General features: G+C 43.2%; 2 protein-coding genes across 7 annotated transcripts in view; both read left to right on the top strand.

The window, feature by feature from the left end:
• LOC110491361 (uncharacterized) overlaps positions 1-12 on the top strand; it is a 9,306-nt gene extending 9,294 nt beyond the window's left edge. Inside the window, exon 7 of the mRNA XM_090201678.1 lies at positions 1-12. This exon is cut by the window's left edge and continues 336 nt beyond it. The gene's annotated coding sequence lies outside the window, so the exon portion shown is untranslated.
• A 339-nt stretch (positions 13-351) lies between these two features.
• LOC110492832 (ubiquitin carboxyl-terminal hydrolase 54) overlaps positions 352-25,000 on the top strand; it is a 57,976-nt gene continuing 33,327 nt past the window's right edge. For 5 of the 6 annotated variants that reach the window (XR_016487130.1, XM_090201897.1, XM_036946164.2 and 2 more), the window contains exons 1-3: positions 354-634; positions 16,663-17,061; positions 20,911-21,003. Coding sequence is in view for 4 of the 6 variants with exons in the window: in XM_090201897.1 (XP_090058023.1) it covers positions 16,894-17,061; positions 20,911-21,003 (261 nt within the window). In the remaining 2 variants the exon portion in view is untranslated. Of the gene's footprint in view, positions 635-16,662; positions 17,062-20,910; positions 21,004-25,000 lie in introns of all 6 variants that reach the window. The other variant, XR_016487131.1, reaches the window with a different exon arrangement.

Raw genomic sequence — 25,000 nt, 5'->3', positions numbered from 1 at the left:
CGAGAGAACAGACAGAGAGAGAGACAGAAGGTGATGGTGATGATGAAGGCGATGAAGGTGATGGTGATGATGAAGGCAATGGTGATGATGAAAGGGGAAAAGAAAGTGATGAAGATAATAAGCAATAACCTTGACAGTAGGAAATGTAGCCTGCATGAACCGTATTTACCAATAAACCTTCCGTGTACAGAAATTCTGTTTACTGAGCTCTGCTTATTTTCAATTTATCCCTCAACACATTAGAAATCAGGTCTGCTCTGCTACAGTATCGTCATGACGTCATTCGTACAGTAACATAGAGGCAGTTCAGCTCATTGACCAGGAGAGGGCGGCCACGAGCCGTTTAGTCCCACAGTGACGTCACTTACAGTGAGAGAGCGATCGGGAAAAACGAGGGTGCTTATGTATTGATTTGTTGTTAATAATAACAAATAATAAAAATAAAATAAAAATCACTGCTATGCGGAAGACACAAACACACACACACACACAAAAAAAAACGGGCGTGCTGTCGCGAGAGCAGCGTGTCGGGTTCACAGCACTGGATTGAAGGCTGGATTGTGCGCCTCTCCTCTCCGTCGTTATTTTTACCGGGACAGCACGAGACTGGAACGGGACACTAACGGGACCCGAGGTGAGAACTCCATCTACGAGAGATAAAGGCAATGACACGGGGTAGTCATTCACCTGTAAATAATTGCAGCGGACGCACGCGGCAAAGAGTTCGAACGTGGTGCCGCGCGGCCAGATGTGACATAACGGCTGTCATCTACTGTGCGTAGTTTATGCTGGCTAGGATGCTCCCCCCCTACTCTCTCTCTCTCTCTCTCTCTCTCCTCTGTTTATTGCGCTGCATGGCTGTAATGGATGTCCATTATTCACGTAGCCGTGACCAGTATCTCCACGAGGTTCGCTTTGGGCATCATTAGGATCGTTTTTATAACAGACGGAGATTCTGTTGACCGGGACTAGCCTATAACCCGTTCCGTTAGGCTATTAAATTTTATTACAGCTGGTTTGCGTTAACTATTAAGTGCCCGGCGACTTGTTGATAGAAAGCCATCCTCAACCCCGGTAGCAGGTGTCATCAGTCCCGGTATTGATTTGACCTCCTCTGTTTGGTCTTTATGGATGAGGTCAGTGGTGTAGTGGAGGGTATACGCAGATACGCGTTCTTCAGTGGGCATAGCGAAGACTCACTTCTTAATAATCCCCATTGGTGCGTATCAAAGTAGTTTAGTTGAGTTATACGCCATATCAATTAATAGGACTGATGGAACAGATCGGAATGTTTAGCTTAACATTTTTATAAAGTATTATTTATTCACATTTTAGGCGCAGCTCCCGGTAGGCCAACGGGGGGGGGGGGGGGGGGGGGGGGGGGGTTAAGGTTGGCCTAACCCGTCTTCTGGTAGATGGAAAGGCAGTGCCGAAAACCTTCTCTATTAAATGTTGACTAGCTTCTGGCAAACTCCATCTCATGTGCTACAGAAACAATGCTAATCGAACAACAGTGCCTGCATACTAGGTGCCTGCATACTTGAATTAAAGGGTAACTACCTCAAAAGTGGTCTCCTGATGTGGTTCAAGTATTGTTGTGTACTTAGAACATAACATGTTGTTGTTTTTCTGTAAAGAAAAGTGTGCCAGAACAAAAACCTGAAAAACTCGGGAAAATCTGAAACCTGTGCATTTCTGATTCAGTTTATCTGTTTCAATATTAGGCCTACTATTAGAACAGCTTGGGTTGGTCTACTATTAGAACAGCTTGGGTTGGTCTACTATTAGAACAGCTTGGGTTGGTCTACTATTAGAACAGCTTGGGTTGGTCTACTATTAGCCTAATGAACAGAACAGCTTGGGTTGGTCTACTATTAGCCTAATGAACAGAACAGCTTGGGTTGGTCTACTATTAGAACAGCTTGGGTTGGTCTACTATTAGAACAGCTTGGGTTGGTCTATTATTAGCCTAATGAACAGAACAGCTTGGGTTGGTCTATTATTAGCCTAATGAACAGAACAGCTTGGGTTGGTCTATTATTAGCCTAATGAACAGAACAGCTTGGGTTGGTCTATTATTAGCCTAATGAACAGAACAGCTTGGGTTGGTCTACTATTAGCCTAATGAACAGAACAGCTTGGGTTGGTCTATTATTAGCCTAATGAACAGAACAGCTTGGGTTGGTCTATTATTAGCCTAATGAACAGAACAGCTTGGGTTGGTCTATTATTAGCCTAATGAACAGAACAGCTTGGGTTGGTCTACTATTAGCCTAATGAACAGAACAGCTTGGGTTGGTCTACTATTAGCCTAATGAACAGAACAGCTTGGGTTGGTCTATTATTAGCCTAATGAACAGAACAGCTTGGGTTGGCCTGACTGTGAAAGACCAATATGGGATTCATCATTTTAGGTTTCTCATAGCATTTTTCACACAGGGTGCCTTTCCTTTGCTGGGCGGGCCAAAATTAGAGTATAAACACAGACAGACAGACAGACAGACAGACAGACAGACAGACAGACAGACAGACAGACAGGAGTCTTGTACAGCTAACCCTGTGGGGACACACAATTAAGTCCCATTCAAAATCCTATTTTCCCTAACCCCTAACATTAGCCCCAAAACCTAACCTTAACCCTAAACCTAAACCCAATTCTAACCTAACCCTAAACCCCCTAGAAATAGAATTTGACCTTGTGGTGACCAGCAAAATGTCTCCAGTTGGTCAAATTGGTGTTCACTATTCTTGTGGGGACACACACACACACACACACACACACACACACACACACACACACACACACAGAATGTTAGAATCACCTTTGGCAGCAATTACAGATGTGAGTCTTTCTGTTTGTCTCTAAGAGTTGTGCACACCTGGACTGTACAACATTTGCACATTATTCTTTAAAAAATTCTTCAAGCTGTTAAGAGCGTTGGGTTAGTAACCAAAAGGTGCCCTTGAGCGAGGCACTTAACCCTAATTGCCCATGTAAATCGCTCTGGATAAGAGCGTCTTCTAAATGACTGAAATGAAGACGCGGCTGAGCGTCTGCTAAATGACTGAAATGAAGACGCGGCTGAGCGTCTGCTAAATGACTGAAATGAAGACGCGGCTGAGCGTTTGCTAAATGACTGAAATGAAGACGTGGCTGAGCGTCTGCTAAATGACTGAAATGAAGACGCGGCCGAGCGTCTGCTAAATTACTGAAATGAAGACGTGGCTGAGCGTCTGCTAAATGACTGAAATGAAGACGCGGCCGAGCGCCTGCTAAAGGACTGAAATGAAGACGTGGCTGAGCGTCTGCTAAATGACTGAAATGAAGACGCGGCTGAGCGTCTGCTAAATGACTGAAATGAAGACGCGGGGGTGGGTGATCATTGATAGACAGATATTTTTGTCATAGATTTTCAATCCGATTTAAGTTAAAACTGTAACTAGGCAACTCAGGAACATTCAATGTTGTCTTGGTATGCAACTCCAGTGTATATTTGGCCTTGTGTTTTACGTTATTGTCCTGCTGAAATGTGAATTTGTCTCCCAGTGTCTGGTGGAAAGCAGACCCATAACATGATGCAGCCACCACCATGCTTGAAAATATCCAGAGTGATGTCTTATGTTGGATATGACCAAAACATACTGCTTTCTTTTCAGGACAGCCATTAAACTCTGTAACTGTTTTAAAGTCACCATTGGCCTCGGTGAAATCCATGAGCAGTTTCCTTCCTCTCCGGCAACTGAGTTAGGAAGGACGCCTGCATCTTTGTAGTGACTGGGTGTATTGATACACCATCCAAAGTGTAATTAATAACTTCATCATTCTCAAATTGACATTCAATGTCTGTTTTTTTTTTTTTTTCATCTAACAATAGGTGTCCTTCTTTGCGAGGCATTGGAAAACCTCCCTTGTCTTTGTGGTTGAATCTGTGTTTGAAATTCACTACTCAACTGAGGGACCTAAAGCAGATCATTTTATGTGTGGGGTACAGAGATGAGGTAGTCATTCAAAAATCATTGTAAACACTATTATTGCACACAGTTAGTCCATGTAACATATTATGTGACTTGTTAAGCACATTTACTCCTGAACTTATTTAGGCTGGCCATAACAAAGGTTATGAATACTTATAGACTCAAGATATTTCAGCTTACATTTTTTAAAATTAATTTGTAAACATTTCTAAAAACATAATTCCACTTTGACATTATGGGGTATTGTGTGTAGGCCAGTGACACAAAATGTAAATGTAATATTTTTTAAGTTCAGGCTGTAACACAACCAAATGTGGAAAAAGGCAAGGGGTGTGAATACTTTCTGAAGGCCCTGTAGATGGTAGAACTGATGGAATTCCACGTTGCTTTGGAGACTGTAGTTACAGTGCATTCGGAATGTATTCACACCCTTTGACTTTGGGGTATTGTGTGTAGATTGATCAGGATTTCTATTTTATTTAATCCATTTTAGAATAAGGCTGTAATGTAGCAAAATGTGGAACAAGTCTGTCTCTCACTCTCTCTCTCTCTCTCTCTCTCTCTCTCTCTCACTCTCTGTCTCTCTCTCTGTCTCTGTCTCTCTCCCTCTGTCTCTCTCATCTCTCCCTCTGTCTCTCTCATATCTTCCTCTGTCTCCCTCTCTCTCTCTCTCTCTCTCCGTCTCTCACTCTCTCTCTCTCTCTGTCTCTCTCTGTCTGTCTCTGTCCCTCTCCCTCTGTCTCTCTCATCTCTCTCTCTCTCTCTCTCTCTCTCTCTCTCTCTCCGTCTCTCACTCTCTCTCTCTCTGTCTCTCTCTGTCTGTCTCTGTCTCTCTCCCTCTCTTTCTCTCATCTCTCCCTCTGTCTCTCTCTGTATCTCTCTCTCTCTCCATCTCTCTCTCTGTCTCTCTCTCTCTCTCTCATTTGAAGTTTTGATGTTAATTTCCTACAATTCTACAAATTTTGCCATGGGACAGAGATATTTTGTTGTTGTTGTGTTTTACAGCTAATGTCCTGCAATTCTACTAATTTTACCATAGGGTGGAGAGACATTTTAGCAGTTTTAAAGCTAATTTATTGCAATTCTACACATTTTATAATCTGACATGGTAATTGAGTGTTACTGACATAGATATTGACAAATATCGCAAGTTTTTTTTATATTACCCTTATAACTATTACTACTTTCAATCACCCATGTCAGCAAACGTATTTCATTTCAAACTTCACAAATCTCTAGTAGGGCCTTATCGGTTATTTATCATAATGAACAATATCATCAAAATGTTCAGGATCAGTGGTCAGTTTAGTTGGTGTCGATAATTTTCGGTTTATCGTCCCAGGTCTAGACTGACATAACAAGAGAAAAACTGCTGGTGCACAGCCACATTTCAAAATTGCTCCGTGTGTATTCTACTTTTCTCAATCTCAATAGTAAGTTCCACAATAATTATAATAATACTTTTTGGGGTCGGGGGCCCCCTAGTGGCAAGGGGCCCTAAACGACCTCTTAGTCACTTATGCCTGGATCCGGCCTTGGAGACATAGGACAGGGTTCGTGTGCGTATGAATTACATTATGTAAGAGATATTAAGTGAATATATATTCATATCAACATATTCACAGCCTTTATATCCTCCTCATAGAATGTATGTGTGAATGTGTCTGATTATAATGATTAATTCTTTATACACTGTAGGTGTGTGTGTGTGTGTTATACTGTATAGTAGATTAATGAACATACTGTATAAACTGGGTGAATTACCTTGTGTATTAGTCTTCGATCATTTCTACTATCTGTCACACACACACACACACACACACACTTTCACACACTTTCACACACTTCCACACACACACACACACACACACACACACACACACACACACACACACACACACACACACACACACACACACACACACCATCATAGGTGCTCCTGCATAGGCTATTTTGACCAATAACAGTTCAATGCATTTCGAGTCAGTAGACTTACAACTCAAAGTAATAGAGTTCATCGTGATAGTATGTGATGCCCTGGGAGGCAAGCAGCATGTTGTCCCAACTCTTTCTGTGAGCAACTCTGAATCCCTATGGATTGTCCAACTGCCATTCCACTTTCAAGCGGCGTCTGTGTGGATATTAATTCAAATTCAATCAAGTAGCAGGCTGAGCTGGATAAACAGCAGAGACAGAAATGCCATATGGAATTTTCTGAAGTAGTTTGGGGTGTGGCCTCGTCTCAGAGGAGTCCTCCTCGGAGCCAGATGCTGATGACAGGGAGCCCTCTGCTGGGCAGCTGGCATCGAAAGGAGTTTCAATGACAGGCGTTAAGGTTATTATAGCTGCTCGTGGTGGGGAGGTGGTTGGTTTGTCGACAACTGTTGCTGAAAAACAGCAAGGGTGAGCCCATAGGTTGAGAGAGAGGAAGGTGGCAATTGCAAGGGTGAGCCCATAGGTTGAGAGAGAGGAAGGTGGTAATTGCAAGGTTGAGCCCATAGGTTGAGAGAGAGGAAGGTGGTAATTGCAAGGGTGAGCCCATAGGTTGAGAGAGAGGAAAGTGATAATTGCAAGGGTGAACCCATAGGTTGAGAGAGGGGAAGGTGGTAATTGCAAGAGTGAGCCCCTAGGTTGAGAGAGAGGAAGGTGGTCATTGCAAGGGTGAGCCCATAGGTTGAGAGAGAGGAAGGTGATCATTGCAAGGGTGAGCCCATTGCTTGAGAGAGAGGAAGGTGTTAATTGCAAGGGTGAGCCCATAGGTTGAGAGAGAGGAAGGTGATAATTGCAAGGGTGAGCCCATAGGTTGAGAGAGAGGAAGGTGGTAATTGCAAGGGTGAGCCCATAGGTTGAGAGAGAGGAAGGTGGTAATTGCAAGGGTGAACCCATAGGTTGAGAGAGAGGAAGGTGGTAATTGCAAGGGTGAGGCCATAGGTTGATGAGCAAGCATGAGGAATGTGCATTATGGTGTCGTGGTTATAGGCCACGTGGTTAATAGGTGAATGACGTTCCTCACGTGGTTAATAGGTGAATGGCGTTCCTCACGTGGTTAATAGGTGAATGACGTTCCTCACGTGGTTAATAGGTGAATGACGTTCCTCACGTGGTTAATAGGTGAATGACGTTCCTCACGTGGTTAATAGGTGAATGACGTTCCTCACGTGGTTAATAGGTGAATGACGTTCCTCACGTGGTTAATAGGTGAATGACGTTCCTCACGTGGTTAATAGGTGAATGACGTTCCTCACGTGGTTAATAGGTGAATGACGTTCCTCACGTGGTTAATAGGTGAATGACGTTCCTCACGTGGTTAATAGGTGAATGACGTTCCTCACGTGGTTAATAGGTGAATGACGTTCCTCACGTGGTTAATAGGTGAATGACGTTCCTCACGTGGTTAATAGGTGAATGACGTTCCTCACGTGGTTAATAGGTGAATGACGTTCCTCACGTGGTTAATAGGTGAATGACGTTCCTCACGAGGTTAATAGGTGAATGACGTTCTTCACGAGGTTAATAGGTGAATGACGTTCCTCACGTGGTTAATAGGTGAATGACGTTCCTCACGTGGTTAATAGGTGAATGACGTTCCTCACGTGGTTAATAGGTGAATGACGTTCCTCACGTGGTTAATAGGTGAATGACGTTCTTCACGAGGTTAATAGGTGAATGACGTTCCTCACGTGGTTAATAGGTGAATGACGTTCCTCACGTGGTTAATAGGTGAATGACGTTCTTCACGAGGTTAATAGGTGAATGACGTTCCTCACGTGGTTAATAGGTGAATGACGTTCCTCACGTGGTTAATAGGTGAATGACGTTCCTCACGTGGTTAATAGGTGAATGACGTTCTTCACGTGGTTAATAGGTGAATGACGTTCCTCACGTGGTTAATAGGTGAATGACGTTCCTCACGTGGTTAATAGGTGAATGACGTTCCTCACGTGGTTAATAGGTGAATGACGTTCCTCACGTGGTTAATAGGTGAATGACGTTCTTCACGTGGTTAATAGGTGAATGACGTTCCTCACGTGGTTAATAGGTGAATGACGTTCCTCACGTGGTTAATAGGTGAATGACGTTCTTCACGTGGTTAATAGGTGAATGACGTTCCTCACGTGGTTAATAGGTGAATGGCGTTCCTCACGTGGTTAATAGGTGAATGACGTTCTTCACGTGGTTAATAGGTGAATGACGTTCTTCACGTGGTTAATAGGTGAATGGCGTTCCTCACGAGGTTAATAGGAAAGGAGAGAAGAAGCCCTGTGCTGATTATAATGCGTCTGTATTCATTCCCACACGGCCTCTAGAATAGGAAACAAAGTGAATCATGTTATGCTTACTTCATGAAGTTAAACGAGAATTCAGATTGAACTTTAATAAACAACATTACAATTATAGAAGATAATGGAATTTAGCCTTATCCTGCATCTAGAATGTGGAATGTTATTGATCTATCAATTACCTGTTCTCAAAAGGGACGTTTCACATGTTTTGCCTGAGTGGAACTCGTGGAGGGGTTGCAGACAGGCTCTAGAGAATTACTGAGGGAGTGAGAGCATCCTATTTTATTTTAACTAGGCAAGTCAGTTAAGAACAAATTCTTATTTACAATGATGGCCTACCCTGGCCAAACCCGGATGGCGCTGGGTCAATTGTGTGCTGCACTATGGGGCAACCAATCACGGCCGGAAGGGATTCAGCCTGGATTCAAACCAGGGACTGTAGTGACACCTCTTGCAGTGCCTTAGACAGCCCCAGAGAATTACGGAATCAAGAGAGAAAGAGAGAGAAAGAGAAGAGAGAGAGAGGAAGAGAAGAGAGAGAGAGAGACAGAGAGGGAGAGAGAGAGAGACAGTGAGGGAGAGAGAGAGAGAGAGACAGAGAGAGAGAGAGAGACAGAGAGCGACAGAGAGAGAGAGAGAGAGAGACAGAGAGAGAGAGACAGAGAGAGACAGAGAGAGAGAGACAGAGAGAGAGAGAGGAAATTTAGCACTTCTCTGAACCTTTCTCCTCATTGTCAACCAGTGAGATGTGAAGCTATAACCCAGTTACAGCAAAACCATAGTGTGTGTGTGTGTGTGTGTGTGTGTGTGTGTGTGTGTGTGTGTGTGTGTGTGTGTGTGTGTGTGTGTGGGGTGCGCACATGCCCATGTGCATGTGTGTGTGTGCATCTATGCGTGCGTGTCAGTGCGGAGTGATTGGAGATAGGGATATTTAAAAAAAGGGAGGGAAAGACAAAGATGGATGAAGGAATAAATGAGAATAGAGAAATAGAGGTTGTAATAACATGTGAGATGAGTAGTATGTGAATGAGAGAGAAAAGAAAGGATACCAGCAGAGTGGAGTGTTAGAAAGAGACCTAGAGTCTCAGTGTTGAAGGGATTGGACAGTATAGAGCAGAGTGGAGTGTTAGAAAGAGTCCTAGAGTCTCAGTGTTGAAGGGATTGGACAGTATAAAGCAGAGTGGAGTTTTAGAAAGAGACCTAGAGTCTCAGTGTTGAAAGGACTTGACAGTATAGAGCAGAGTGGAGTTTTAGAAAGAGACCTAGAGTCTCAGTGTTGAAAGGACTTGACAGTATAGAGCAGAGTGGAGTTTTAGAAAGAGACCTAGAGTCTCAGTGTTGGAAGGACTTGACAGTATAGAGCAGAGTGGAGTTTTAGAAAGAGACCTAGAGTCTCAGTGTTGAAAGGACTTGACAGTATAGAGCAGAGTGGAGTTTTAGAAAGAGACCTAGAGTCTCAGTGTTGAAAGGACTTGACAGTATAGAGCAGAGTGGAGTTTTAGAAAGAGACCTAGAGTATCAGTGTTGGAAGGACTTGACAGTATAGAGCAGAGTGGAGTTTTAGAAAGAGACCTAGAGTCTCAGTGTTGAAAGGACTTGACAGTATATAGCAGAGTGGAGTTTTAGAAAGAGACCTAGAGTCTCAGTGTTGAAAGGACTTGATAGTATAGAGCAGAGTGGAGTTTTAGAAAGAGACCTAGAGTCTCAGTGTTGAAAGGACTTGACAGTATAAAGCAGAGTGGAGTTTTAGAAAGAGACCTAGAGTCTCAGTGTTGAAATTACTTGACAGTATAGAGCAGAGTGGAGTTTTAGAAAGAGACCTAGAGTCTCAGTGTTGAAATGACTTGACAGTATAGAGCAGAGTGGAGTTTTAGAAAGAGACCTAGAGTCTCAGTGTTGAAAGGACTTGACAGTATAGAGCAGAGTGGAGTTTTAGAAAGAGACCTAGAGTCTCAGTGTTGAAGGGACTGGACAGTATAGAGCAGAGTGGAGTTTTAGAAAGAGACCTAGAGTCTCAGTGTTGAAATGACTTGACAGTATAGAGCAGAGTGGAGTTTTAGAAAGAGACCTAGAGTCTCAGTGTTGAAAGGACTGGACAGTATATAGCAGAGTGGAGTTTTAGAAAGAGACCTAGAGTCTCAGTGTTGAAATGACTTGACAGTATAGAGCAGAGTGGAGTTTTAGAAAGAGACCTAGAGTCTCAGTGTTGAAAGGACTGGAAACTAGAAAGTGTTGTTGGATGGAGTCGGGGCACCAGGAATCTAAAAATATTTGTTTCCTTTTGTTGTTGGGCTCCAAATAGATAAATGCCTAAAATCTTCAAGGGAGTTGGAGTAGGAGGAGCAACCCGGGGTTACAAAAACACGTTTAAATGTGACATTTGGAGAAACTTGAATAAACGTCAGGATCTGAAGTCAAACTGGTCTAACCGTGAGATCTTTTTGTGCCAGATAGCTGATCATATAACCTCGCCCATTGGCCTACCTTGTGATTACGGAAAATCATTTGAAATGTCAAGCACGCTGTCACGCAGATATATCGTAGGAGCGAGAGAGAGTTAGGACAGGAGAGGGAGGAGAGGGAGTCAGGACAGGAGAGGGAGGAGAGAGAGTCAGGACAGGAGAGGGAGGAGAGAGAGTCAGGACAGGAGATGGAGGAGAGGGAGTCAGGACAGGAGAGGGAGGAGAGAGAGTCAGGACAGGAGAGGGAGGAGAGGGAGTCAGGACAGGAGAGGGAGGAGAGAGAGTCAGGACAGGAGAGGGAGGAGAGAGTCAGGACAGGAGAGGGAGGAGAGGGAGTCAGGACAGGAGATGGAGGAGAGAGAGTCAGGACAGGAGATGGAGGAGAGAGAGTCAGGACAGGAGAGGGAGGAGAGAGAGTCAGGACAGGAGAGGGAGGAGAGGGAGTCAGGACAGGAGATGGAGGAGAGGGAGTCAGGACAGGAGAGGGAGGAGAGAGAGTCAGAACAGGAGAGGGAGGAGAGAGAGTCAGGACAGGAGAGGGAGGAGAGAGAGTCAGGACAGGAGATGGAGGAGAGAGAGTCAGGACAGGAGAGGGAGGAGAGAGAGTTAGGACAGGAGAGGGAGGAGAGAGAGTCAGGACCGGAGATGGAGGAGAGAGAGTCAGGACAGGAGAGGGAGGAGAGAGAGTCAGGACAGGAGAGGGAGGAGAGAGAGTCAGGCTATAAGACTCAGGCTATAAGTAATGCACCTCTCAGTAGTGGTGGTAGTTTTAGCGTGTGACTCAGTTGACGCTTGCAACACCAGAGTAGTGGGTTCGATTCCCACAGGGGCACCAGTATGGAAAAACAAATATGTAAATGTTTGCACTCACTACTGTAAGTTGCTCTGGATAAGAGCGTCTGATCAATTCCAAATGGCAGTGGTCCACCCAGGTATAATATAAATACATCGTAATGTTCTTTTACTGTGGTGGGCTGTCACCAACTTCTGTCAACTATTAGTGTCAGAGGGAGGAAAACCTAGAACTGAAACATCAGTGGGGGATGTGGAGCTTATGATGTTGGACCGCAGGGTCTCAGAGTTTGATTGAATATTAGTAGTACTTTGCCTCACCTTGGCTTCCGGGAACTCTGAAGCATCAACGCACATCACCATCATTGTCACTAGGTCTAGGCTCTGGCCTTGTGTGTGTGTGTGTGTGTGTGTGTGTGTGTGTGTGTGTGTGTGTGTGTGTGTGTGTGTGTGTGTGTGTGTGTTCGTGTGTGTGTGTTCGTGTGTGTGTGTTCATGTGTGTGTGTGTGTGTGCGCGCGTGCACGTGCGTGTGTGTGTGTGTGTGTTGAACCAGTACAGACTACAGTGTGCTAAATCACTTGGTTCGGCTTTTCCCTTACGTGCCTGCAGCTTGGCCTATTTCCCTGGTAACTAGCCGAGAAAATGAACAAACACACACGCACACACAAGAGCACATCAGTTCAGTTCTGGATGTTGTTGTTCTTAAGAAGAAAATGTCAATGGGGACATGAACACCACAGAAATCCAGGATAAATCCGTCTCTATTTTGTTTCTGGCAAGCCAGTGTTGCGGGGTCAGGGGGTCGTGAGCAGGCTGTTGATTGGAGAGTTGTTGACAGCAGGCCGTGGTTCCTGTGGTGACCAGAGGGGAGGGGTTATATAATTAAATTCAAGGGCTTTATTGGTATGGGAAACATATATTTACATTGCCAAAGCAAGTGAAATGGATCATAAACAAAAGTGAAATAAACAATAAAAAGTGACATGTCAAATGTCACATTGTGTCTATAAACAGTGTTGTAACGATGTGCAAATAGTTCAAGTACAAAAGGGACAATAAATAAACATAAATATGGGTTGTATTTACAATGGTGTTTGTTCTTCACTGGTTGACCTTTTCTTGTGGCAACAGGTCACACATCTTGCTGCTGTGATTGTACACTGTGGAATTTCACCCAGTTGATATGGGAGTTTATCAACATTGGATTTGTTTTCGAATTCTTTGTGGATCTGTGTAATCTGAGGGAAATATGTCTCTCTAATATGGTCATACATTGGGCAGGAGGTTAGGAAGTGCAGCTCAGTTTCCACCTCATTTTGTGGGCAGTGTGCACATAGCCTGTCTTCTCTTGAGAGCCAGGTCTGCCTACGTCGGCCTTCCTCAATAGCAAGGCTATGCTCACTGAGTCTCTACATAGTCAAAGCTTTCTTTAAATTTGGGTCAGTCACAGTGGTCAGGTATTCTGCCACTGTGTACTCTCTGTTTAGGACCAAATAGCATTCTAGTTTGCACAGTTTTTTTGTTAATTCTTTCCAATGTGTCAAGTAATTATCTTTTTGTTTTCTCATGATTTGGTTGGGTCTAATTGTGTTGCTGTCCAGGAGCAGCTTGCTTTGGGGACTCTCCTTACCAGGTTCAGTTCTATGTAGGTGATGGCTTTGTTGTTGTAAGGTTTGGGAATCGCTTCCTTTTAGGTGGTTGTAGAATTTATTGTCTCTTTCCTGGATTTTGATAATTAGCGGGTATCGGCCTAATTCTGCTCTGCATGCATTATTTGGTGTTTTACACCAATACCCTGAGGATATTTTTGCAGAATTATGCATGCCGAATCTCAATTTGGTATTTGTCCCATCTTGTGAATTCTTGGTTGGTGAGCGGACCCCAGACCTCACAACCATAAAGGGAAATGGGTTCTTTAACTGATTCAAGTATTTTTTGCCAGATCCTAATTGGTATGTCAAATTATATGTTCCTTTTGATGGCATAGAAGGCCCTTCTAGCCTTGTGCCTCAGCTCATTCACAGCTTTGTGGAAGTTACCTGTGGCGCTGATGTTTAGGCCGAGGTATGTACATATTTGTGTGTGCTCTTGGGCAATGATGTCTAGATGGAATTTGTATTTGGGGTCCTGGTGACTGTACATTTTTGGAACACCATTCTTTTTGTCTTACTGAGATTTACTGTCAGGGCCCAGGTCTGACAGAATCTGTGCAGAAGATCTAGGTGCTGCTGTAGGCCCTCCTTGGTTGGGGACAGAAGCACCAGATCATCAGCAAACAGACATTTGACTTCAGATTCTAGTAGGGTGAGGCCAGCTGCTGCAGACTGTTCTAGTGCCCTCACCAATTCATTGATATATATGTTGAAGAGGGTCGGGCTCAAGCTGTATCCCTGTCTCCCCCACAGCCCTGTGGAAAGAAATGTGTGTGTTTTCTGCCAATTTTAACCAGGGGACTTGTTGTTTGTGTACATGGATTTTATAATGTTGTATGTTTTCCCCCAACACTGTTTTCCATCATTTTGCCAAATTGAGTCAAACGCTTTTTTGAAATCAACAAAGCATGAGAAGACTGTGCCTTTGTTTTGGTTTGTTTGTTTGTCAATTAGGGTGTGCAGGGTGAATACATGGTCTGTCGTACGGTAATTTGGTAAAAAGTCAATTTGACATTTGCTCAGTCCATTGTTTTCACTGAGGAAATGTACGAGTCTGCTGTTAATTATAATTTGTCCCTCCCTCTGTTTCTCTCTCCCTCCCTCTGTTTCTCTCTCCTCCTCCCTCTGTTTCGCTCTCCCTCCCTGTTTCTCTCTCCTCCTCCCTCTGTTTCTCTCTCCCCCTCCCTCTGTTTCTCTCTCCCCCTCCCTCTGTTTCTCTCTCCTCCTCCCTCTGTTTCTCTCTCCTCCTCCCTCTGTTTCTCTCTCCCCCTCCCTCTGTTTCTCTCTCCCCCTCCCTCTGTTTCTCTCTCCCCCTCCCTCTGTTTCTCTCAACATGTCCCTCATTTGACCCTCCCTATGTTCCTCTCTCATTCTCACCCAAACATTACAGTGTTATTAGAGTAGCAAAGAGTCATATGCTTCTTGCTCCAACCAAACATGAAGGTGTGATTCATTGGTTAGCTGTTTATGTCCTGTAGTTAGGGCTGTTATGGTGATCACACCGGCGGTCAAGAGTCAGAAGGCAGTGAAATTCCATGGTAATTAGGCTTCTCCAAGATCTGATGCTCCTGTATGGTCATTGGTAGCCTACCAAACTTTTTTGGGATGGTTTGTCTTCAGGGTTTTGCCTGCCTTATCAGTTCTGTTATACTCACAGACATTATTTTAACAGTTTTAGAAACTTTAGAGTGTTTTCTATCCAAATCTACCAATTATATGCATATCCTAGCTTCTGGGCCTGAGTAACAGGCAGTTTGGCCACGCTTTTCATCCGGACGTGAAACTACTGCCCCCTACCCAAGGGAGGTTAACGACACTCTGGTTGTCATGGTTACAGCTGTCACCAGAAGGCGCCAGAGACCGTCCTAGAGAAATTAACGAGACTCAGGTTGTCATGGTTCCTGCTGTCGCCATAGGGCAGCAGAGACCATTCTAGAGAAATTAACGGCACTCAGGTGTGTCCTATTTACTCATTATGACGTCACTGTTGAAATTGGTGTGTTTTCTGGTATCCTTTGCTGAAGCTGGAATTGTTTACTGTGTGCGTTTGTTTCCTGGGTTAGTTTTTTGAAACTTAGTGTTTGTTGTTTTTCAAGTGTACTGTGATCCTGCGACTACCGTTTCTCAGTAAAGTATTACGTTTATCCTGAACCACTGATTCCTCGTCTGGTCTCTTCTCTGCACCTGGGTTCAACCTCACCACGTCACATCAGTGGATGCCAGGAGATGCTAAATGTGTTTATGTTAATTAACGTTCAGTTATTTGCTTGACAATCCACGGCTGACAAAATGTCATGACCGCCACAGCCCTACCTGTAGCTAATGTTGTGTTAATAACTGTACACTATGTACAGCAGGGTACACACTGTATCTCTAATGCCACAGACCATGTTCTACTGTAGCCATCGCTATAGTAACAGCCCACTCCAACCATCCATCCACACACACACACACACACACACACACACATGCAGACACACACCACCCGTACATCGCAGCATTCCTGTGACATCTGGCCCATCGCCAAGGGGTCGCTATGGCAGCACAGCACGGCAACGGGGGGAGGGAGGGCACTGCGGCTCCGCTACTGGCCAGTCTGTTATGCAACCTGTTTACACACACACACACACACACACACACACACACACACACACACACACACACACACACACACACACACACACACACACACACACACACACACACACACACACACACACACTGTGAGTAATACTGCTTTATAATATATCCCAGATAAAACTCTCCAGTAATGGCATAACTGAGAAAAATACATTGATGTCAGCAGCTTACCGTTACTGTACACTACTATACTCCATACTATGAGTTGCATGACCATTCAGGCTACAATATTGTGAAATGGTATTTCCTGTGCAGTTAAAGAGCGACTGCCTTTAACATGCAACAAAATCCCTTTGAAAACGGTCTATCTGGCATCAATGTGTCAGGAACAGTTATTCTAGTGACAATGTTGACGACAAATAAATAGGATCATTTTGGTCATGAAGTCAGTCTGGTCTAAAACAGAGTTTGGAACATCTGTGCATCACAACGGGTAAATGAAGGTTGGGTTTTGATTTGACGATGTGAGACAGATCCTCCCAGCAGCTCCAGAATACTGCACCAAACACCTTAGTTAGATGTAAAATTGCTCAACCAAAATATCCTCTGCAAAAAAACGTCAAAATGAATTCCTGATTTTCTGGAGTTATTTTAGATTCATTCTGGGGATTTAGAGGAAGTGAAATGGGCTTCCCCGTCTGAAGTTGCTTTATGGGGGACAAACATTATTAACTGATCTCTGAATCGGTCAGGAAACTGAAATCTCGTTTTTCTAATGAGCAACAGAAAAACACACCTGCCAATCGGCGTGTTCAGTGGCTGTTGAAATATGTCCTATACTGGAGGTCTGTTTGTTGTGTGTGTGCGGTACTGTATAAGAGATGTGGTGATTGTGTTGTGTGGTTTGTTTCTTGCAGGCAGAGTGAGAGCAGAGAAGAGATATTTGGCTGAACAGAAGTAAAGGACTGTGGAAGGACTGAAGACACCTGCCTGGCAAAACTTACCAGAAAGAGACCAAAGCTCTCCATCGCTCTGTCTCCCTATTCTCTTTGTTTGTCATTCTCTCTCTAATGGGAGTAACTTAGAACACGTTGCTCCATCTCATTCCCCTGTCCCTCCCTGGTGACGGGAGCGCCCAGCAGGATGTGATGTCGTGGAAGAGGAACTACTTTGCGTCAGGCGGTGGCAGCGGAGATCCTGGTGGAGGGCTACAGGGACTGATCACGACCCCTCGGACTATGGCCTCCTTCGCCCCGATTAAAGGCCTTAGCAACGAACCTGGACAGAACAGCTGCTTCCTAAACAGTGCTCTGCAGGTACGAACGCACGCATGCACACACCCGCACATACACACACACACACACACACACACACACACACACACACACACACACACACACACAGACTATGCTGGACTGTCATTCTCAGTGATCTCTCACTCTCTGAGTCCCGCAGAGCCATGATGGGAAAGATACAGAGAGCGATAGAGAGAAAGAGAGACAAAGACAGAGAGAAAAATAGACAATGATAGAGGGAGAGAAGAAGGAGATATTATATATATATATATATATATATACAGTGCCTTGCGAAAGTATTCGGCCCCCTTGAACTTTGCGACCTTTGGCCACATTTCAGGCTTCAAACATAAAGATATAAAACTGTATTTTTTTGTTAAGAATCAACAACAAGGGACACAATCATGAAGTGGAAAGACATTTATTGGATATTTCAAACTTTTTTAACAAATCTAAAACTGAAAAATTGGGCGTGCAAAATTATTCAGCCCCTTTACTTTCAGTGCAGCAAACTCTCTCCAGAAGTTCAGTGAGGATCTCTGAATGATCTAATGTTGACCTAAATGACTAATGATGATAAATACAATCCACCTGTGTGTAATCAAGTCTCCGTATAAATGCACCTGCACTGTGATAGTCTCAGAGGTCCGTCAAAAGCGCAGAGAGCATCATGAAGAACAAGGAACACACCAGGCAGGTCCGAGATACTGTTGTGAAGAAGTTTAAAGCCGGATTTGGATACAAAACGATTTCCCAAGCTTTAAACATCCCAAGGAGCACTGTGCAAGCGATAATATTGAAATGGAAGGAGTATCGGACCACTGCAAATCTACCAAGACCTGGCCGTCCCTCTAAACTTTCAGCTCATACAAGGAGAAGACTGATCAGAGATGCAGCCAAGAGGCCCATGATCACTCTGGATGAACTGCAGAGATCTACAGCTGAGGTGGGAGACTCTGTCCATAGGACAACAATCAGTCGTATATTGCACAAATCTGGCCTTTATGGAAGAGTGGCAAGAAGAAAGCCATTTCTTAAAGATATCCATAAAAAGTGTAGTTTAAAGTTTGCCACAAGCCACCTGGGAGACACACCAAACATGTGGAAGAAGGTGCTCTGGTCAGATGAAACCAAAATGGAACTTTTTGGCAACAATGCAAAATGTTATGTTTGGCGTAAAAGCAACACAGCTGAACGCACCATCCCCACTGTCAAACATGGTGGTGGCAGCATCATGGTTTGGGCCTGCTTTTCTTCAGCAGGGACAGGGAAGATGGTTAAAATTGATGGGAAGATGGATGGAGCCAAATACAGGACCATTCTGGAAGAAAACCTGATGGAGTCTGCAAAAGACCTGAGACTGGGACGGAGATTTGTCTTCCAACAAGACAATGATCCAAAACATAAAGCAAAATCTACAATGGAATGGTTAAAAAATAAACATATCCAGGTGTTAGAATGGCCAAGTCAAAGTCCAGACCTGAATCCAATCGAGAATCTGTGGAAAGAACTGAAAACTGCTGTTCACAAATGCTCTCCATCCAACCTCACTGAGCTCGAGCTGTTTTGCAAGGAGGAATGGGAAAAAATGTCAGTCTCTCGATGTGCAAAACTGATAGAGACATACCCCAAGCGACTTACAGCTGTAATCGCAGCAAAAGGTGGCGCTACAAAGTATTAACTTAAGGGGGCTGAATAATTTTGCACGCCCAATTTTTCAGTTTTTGATTTGTTAAAAAAGTTTGAAATATCCAATAAATGTCGTTCCACTTCATGATTGTGTCCCACTTGTTGTTGATTCTTCACAACAAAATACAGTTTTATATCTTTATGTTTGAAGCCTGAAATGTGGCAAAAGGTCGCAAAGTTCAAGGGGGCCGAATACTTTCGCAAGGCACTGTATATATATATATATATATATATATATATATATATATATATAGAGAGAGAAAAACAAAGAATTAGAAAACAAACCCAGTTTTGATAAACTCCCATATCAACTGGGTGAAATACCACAGTGAACAATCACAGCAACAGGATGTGTGACCTGTTGACACAAGAAAAGGGCAACCAGTGAAGAACAAACACCATTGTAAATACAACCCATATTTATGTTTATTTATTGTCCCTTTTGTACTTTAACCATTTGCACATTGTTACAACACTGTATATAGACACAATGTGACATTTGAAATGTCTTTATTCTTTTGGAACTTATGTGAGTATAATATTTATAAAAAAATGTATTGTTTATTTCACTGTTGTTTATGATCTATTTCACTGTTGTTTATGATCTATTTCACTGTTGTTTATTATCTATTTCACTGTTGTTTATGATCTATTTCACTGTTGTTTATGATCTATTTCACTGTTGTTTATTATCTATTTCACTGTTGTTTATTATCTATTTCACTGTTGTTTATGATCTATTTCACTGTTGTTTATTATCTATTTCACTGTTGTTTATTATCTATTTCACTGTTGTTTATGATCTATTTCACTGTTGTTTATTATCTATTTCACTGTTGTTTATTATCTATTTCACTGTTGTTTATTATCTATTTCACTGTTGTTTATTATCTATTTCACTGTTGTTTATGATCTATTTCACTGTTGTTTATTATCTATTTCACTGTTGTTTATTATCTATTTCACTGTTGTTTATGATCTATTTCACTGTTGTTTATTATCTATTTCACTGTTGTTTATTATCTATTTCACTGTTGTTTATGATCTATTTCACTGTTGTTTATGATCTATTTCACTGTTGTTTATTATCTATTTCACTGTTGTTTATTATCTATTTCACTGTTGTTTATTATCTATTTCACTGTTGTTTATTATCTATTTCACTGTTGTTTATTATCTATTTCACTGTTGTTTATTATCTATTTCACTGTTGTTTATTATCTATTTCACTTGCTTTGGAAAGGAAAACATATGTTTCCCACGCCAATAAAGCCCATTAAATTGAAATGAGAGAGAGAGAGAGAGTTTGGGGTAGAATATGTCTTCCCTGCGCTGTGGTGATGTATAAATAAATAAATAAATAAATAAACTAAGGAGGGATGGAGGAGAGGGGGAAAAGGGAGGAGAGAGGGAAGAGGAAGGAGAGAGGGAAGTGGGGGGGAGAGAGGGAAGCGGAAGGGCAGAGGGAAGATGGAGAAGAGAGGGATGAAGGAGGACATCGGGAAAAGGGAGGGGAGATGGAGGATAGAGGGAAGATGGAGGAGAGAGGGAAGGGAGGTCAGAGGGAAGAGGGAGGACAGAGGGAAGTATCAGCATGCAATCTGTCACCATCCTCCCCTTTAACCTTTAACCCTTAACACACACTGTTGTAAATAAGGCTGAAACTTTGCTGTCACAATACTGTATCCGACTCACATCACACTAACTGTTTCCCAGCAGAACTGGGATTCGAACCGTCAACCCTTCGGTTGCTGGTCCAACCTCTCGGTTTCCTGCCTCCCCTTAAAGGCCCAGTGCAGTCAAAAACATAATTGTTCTGTGTTTTATATTTCCACATTATGAGATTGGAATAATATTGTGAAATTATGGTAATTCCCTTCTTTTGATGGGATGTAGTTTTGGCCTGCCTGGTGACATCAAAATGAGTTATATAGTCAAATAAGAAAACAGCTAGTTTTCCTTTTTCCCCTCCCCACTCAGACCACTGTCTAAATTCTTGCTTGAGAAATTGCTCCTTTCTTTTTGACCATTTTAATTGAAGACAATCACAGTTAGGTACTTAATTGTTACCCAGAAAATATTTGATATTGAGATAAAAACCTCAGCATTGGACCTTTAAAAATGTAAAGATATAAAATATACAAAACATGTAAAGATATCAAGTGTATGTTTTCTCTTTAGGTCCTGTGGCATCTGGATATCTTCCGTAGAAGTTTCCGCCAGCTGACCACCCACAAGTGTATGGAAGACTCCTGTATCTTCTGTGCCCTCAAGGTAGGTCTCCAAGGGCCCTTCATTCTCATGAGCACTTATTTAGCTATTATGAGTGTGTGTGTTCTATAAAGCATTCTAATGAGGCTGTGTGTACAGTATGTGTGTGTGTGTGTCTGTCTGAGTACATTGTGTAGTGTAGCAGTGTTGGTGTGTACAGAGACGTCAGCATTGTATAATGTAGTGTTGTCGGTGTGTACTATGTGTGTGTATAAGTGTGTTTGTAGCGGTGTATGTGTGTGTGTGTGTTTTACACGCTGTTCTATCTCCTGAGCCGCTGTGAAATTAATTGGCTGACCGAAAGTGCTGAGCCAGCAGAACCCACGCTGGGGTGCCGCACACACGCACGCACACGCACGCACACGCACACACACACACACACACACACACACACACACACACACACACACACACACACACACACACACACAGGCATACTGGCTGGTATCTGAAGCAGCATGGTTGGTGTATGTGTGAGGCAATAGTAATGCTAACTGCAATGAGTTGGTTGAACGGATTCTGTCTGCTGATCAGACAACAGTTAATTTTTTTATAACACCTAGAGGTGAACTTATTACCGCTACACTGGCAGTAAAACTCTACGTTACCGTTGATTACGTTACGGTAATCTCCTCTTATTCACTCTGGACATGCATTAGCAGTACCCATCTCGCTAACGATCATCAGATCCTAATGGCCTGGTACTCAGGGCTCTATTATCCCTCCATCAGGTCCTATTGGCCTGGTACTCAGGGCTCTATTATCCCTCCATCAGGTCCTATTGGCCTAGTACTCAGGGCTCTATTGTCCCTCCATCAGGTCCTAATAGCCTGGTACTCAGGGCTCTATTATCCCTCCATCAGGTCCTAATAGCCTGGTAATCAGGGCTCTATTGTCCCTCCATCAGGTGCTAATAGCCTGGTAATCAGGGCTCTATCGTCCCTTCATCAGGTCCTAATAGCCTGGTAATCAGGGCTCTATTGTCCCTCCATCAGGTCCTATTGGCATGGTAATCATTTTTTCGAAATGTATCCGTTATTATTTCTTACAACCAACAAGAACTTTTGAACATCAGACAGACAGTTACTTACCCCAATAGGCTCTATTCCGCCTCCAACGTTCTAATTTCCTTCCGACCGGGTTGATGACTTCCGGAGCGAGTTCTGCTATTGTTTTTATCATTAGCTTACTAGCTATCGTCGATGCATTTCTGACTGAAATAGTTTGCGATGACTACGTTTAAATGACAGCCCCATGAAGGAGGTGCTAATGAACATTGTTCAGTGCCTCTGTGTTCAGTTTCTTCCAAATGTAATGGTATTGTGGGCTTCCATCGTTTCCCAGTCCATGTAGAGCTCAGAAAGAGGTGGCTAGTGGCAGTACGTCGTGACAACTTTACTGTCACCAAACACACAGAGGTGTGTAGTACACATATCATCGAAAGTGACTTAGTTGAGGGAAAAATTGGGGGGCGACAACAAGAGGTGTTGTTCCTACTGTCTTCGCGTGGAACTGGCACATTCAAAAGAGACCTGGTGTTTGGGAAAGAAGACTGAAACCTCCTGCTCCGACTGAGGGGGATGAAGAACAAGGTGCGCTGCCTGTGGACTGTGCTGTCTCTGATCCGGTCCAGAGCACGGGCCAAGCCAGTGTAAATGTACATGTGTTTATTTATAAATAATAATTGGTTTATCTACCACATGTATCAATCATTTGTGTTGTAGTGAATATCCGTTTGTGTGGAGCTGGTATTGGCTTTAATTAGGCAATGAGTAACAGGGGTGGAGGGAAGAAATCAAGTAAACACAGTACAGCCAGAATGCAAGATTGAATACAATGTTGGAGATGTGTGATTGATTAACTGAACTCTTGAACATTTGCTGAAATACATTTTTTTAAACAAATCTATTCTACTGTAGATTTCTTCACAAGAACATCAATACTTATTTTTCATAAAACCACTAAACTTGGCACCCATGCAGGGGATCCATTCAGGTGCGAGAGACACTTCTGCAGGTAGTGGTAAAAGTAAGTGCTCAACCTTCTCTCTTGTAGTTTTTGAAACATGTAGATCTGTGCACAGATGACAGTCACACCAGCTACAACCTGTGAGAATGATTTGACCTTGCACCTGCCAGTAGGAAGCATGAGATCTCTTCAACTTCAGCTCTCCATTCTGTATCTTCAGGTAAGGGCAGTCAACATAACTTGGTACATTTGGGCACTTGACCTCTAAGGGTCTGGGATCAAATATGATTCCATCTGGAGAGGATCCTAACCACGGAGCATCTGGGTGCACTACGAAGCCACATGGAAAGATGTTAACATTCTTCAGTGTGCAGTACACCTGTACATCCACTGGCTCCATGACCAGCCCCTCTTCATCTCCATGGTCTGTATACCAGATCCCTGTACAGCCACTGGCTCCATGGCTAGCCCCCTTCATCTCCATGGTCTGCATACCAGATCCCTGTACAGCCGCTGGCTCCATGACTAGCCCCCTCTTCATCTCCATGGTCTGTATACCAGATCCCTGTACAGCCGCTGGCTCCATGACCAGCCCCCTCTTCATCTCCATGGTCTGCATCTGCATACCAGATCCCTGTACAGCCACTGGCTCCATGGCTAGCCCCCTCTTCATCTCCATGGTCTGCATCTGCATACCAGATCCCTGTACAGCCGCTGGCTCCATGACTAGCCCCCTCTTCATAGCCATGGTCTGTATACCAGATCCCTGTACAGCCACTGGCTCCATGGCTAGCCCCCTCTTCATAGCCATGGTCTGCATACCAGATCCCTGTACAGCCACTGGCTCCATGAAAAAAAACGTTCCCATTTTAGACGGGATATTTTGTCAGGACAAGATGCTAGAATATGCATATAATTGACAGCTTTGGATAGAAAACACTCTAACGTTTCCAAAACTGTAAAGATATTGTCTGTGAGTATAACAGAACTGATGTTGCAGGCGAAAGCCTGAGAAAAATCCAATCCGGAAGTGCCCCATATTTTGAAAGCGCTGCTTTCCAATGAGTCCCTATTGAGCTGTGAATGTGCTATCAACCAGCTTACGCTTTATACGTATTCCCCAAGGTGTCTACAGCATTGTTTTACGCATTTATGTTGAAGAATAGCCGTAGGCGGCTACATTGCGTAAGTGGTCACCTGATGGCTCCCAGGGTGACTCTAGCGTAAAATACAGAGGTAGCCATTACTCCAATCGGTCCTACTGAAAAACGAATTGGCCCGACGGATATATTATCTATCGATAGATATTTGAAAAACACCTTGAGGATTGATTATAAACAACGTTTGCCATGTTTCTGTCGATATTATGGAGCTAATTTGGAATATTTTTTGCCGTTTTCGTGACTGCAATTTCCGGGCGATTTCTCAAACGTGAAGAACAAACGGAGCTATTTCGCCTACAAAAATAAGCTTTTTGGAAAAAATTAACTTTGGCTATCTACCCGGGAGTCTCGTGAGTGAAAACATCCGAAGTTCATCAAAGGTAAACGATTTAATTTGATTGCTTTTCTGATTTCCGTGACAAGGTTGCCTGCTGCTAGCAGGGCATAATGCTATGCTAGGCTATCGATAAACTTACACAAATGCTTGTCTAGCTTTGGCTGTAAAGCACATTTTGAAAATCTGAGATGACAGGGTGATTAACAATTCCAATATATTTCACTTGTGATTTTCATGAATAGGAAGATTTTCTAGGAATAGTTATGTCCGTTGCGTTATGCTAATTGGTGTCAGGCGATGATTACGCTCCCGGACCCGGGATGGGGAGTCACAAAAAGTTTTTAACTGACTTGCCGAGTTAAATAAAGAATAAATAAATAAATAAATGAAATACAACTTTGAAGAATCTCAAATATAAAATATATTTTGATTTGTTTAACACTTTTTTGGTTACTACATGACTCCATATGTGTTATTTCATAGTTTTGACGTCTTCACTATTATTCTACAATGTAGAAAATAGTAAAAATAA

The sequence above is a fragment of the Oncorhynchus mykiss genome, chromosome 16 (assembly GCF_057628025.1).
Source record: "Oncorhynchus mykiss isolate SJ-2025 chromosome 16, ASM5762802v1, whole genome shotgun sequence".
Taxonomy (NCBI): Eukaryota; Metazoa; Chordata; class Actinopteri; order Salmoniformes; family Salmonidae; genus Oncorhynchus; species Oncorhynchus mykiss.
Note: the sequence above shows the minus strand (reverse complement) of the source record. Positions and strands in the feature narration are given on the sequence as shown.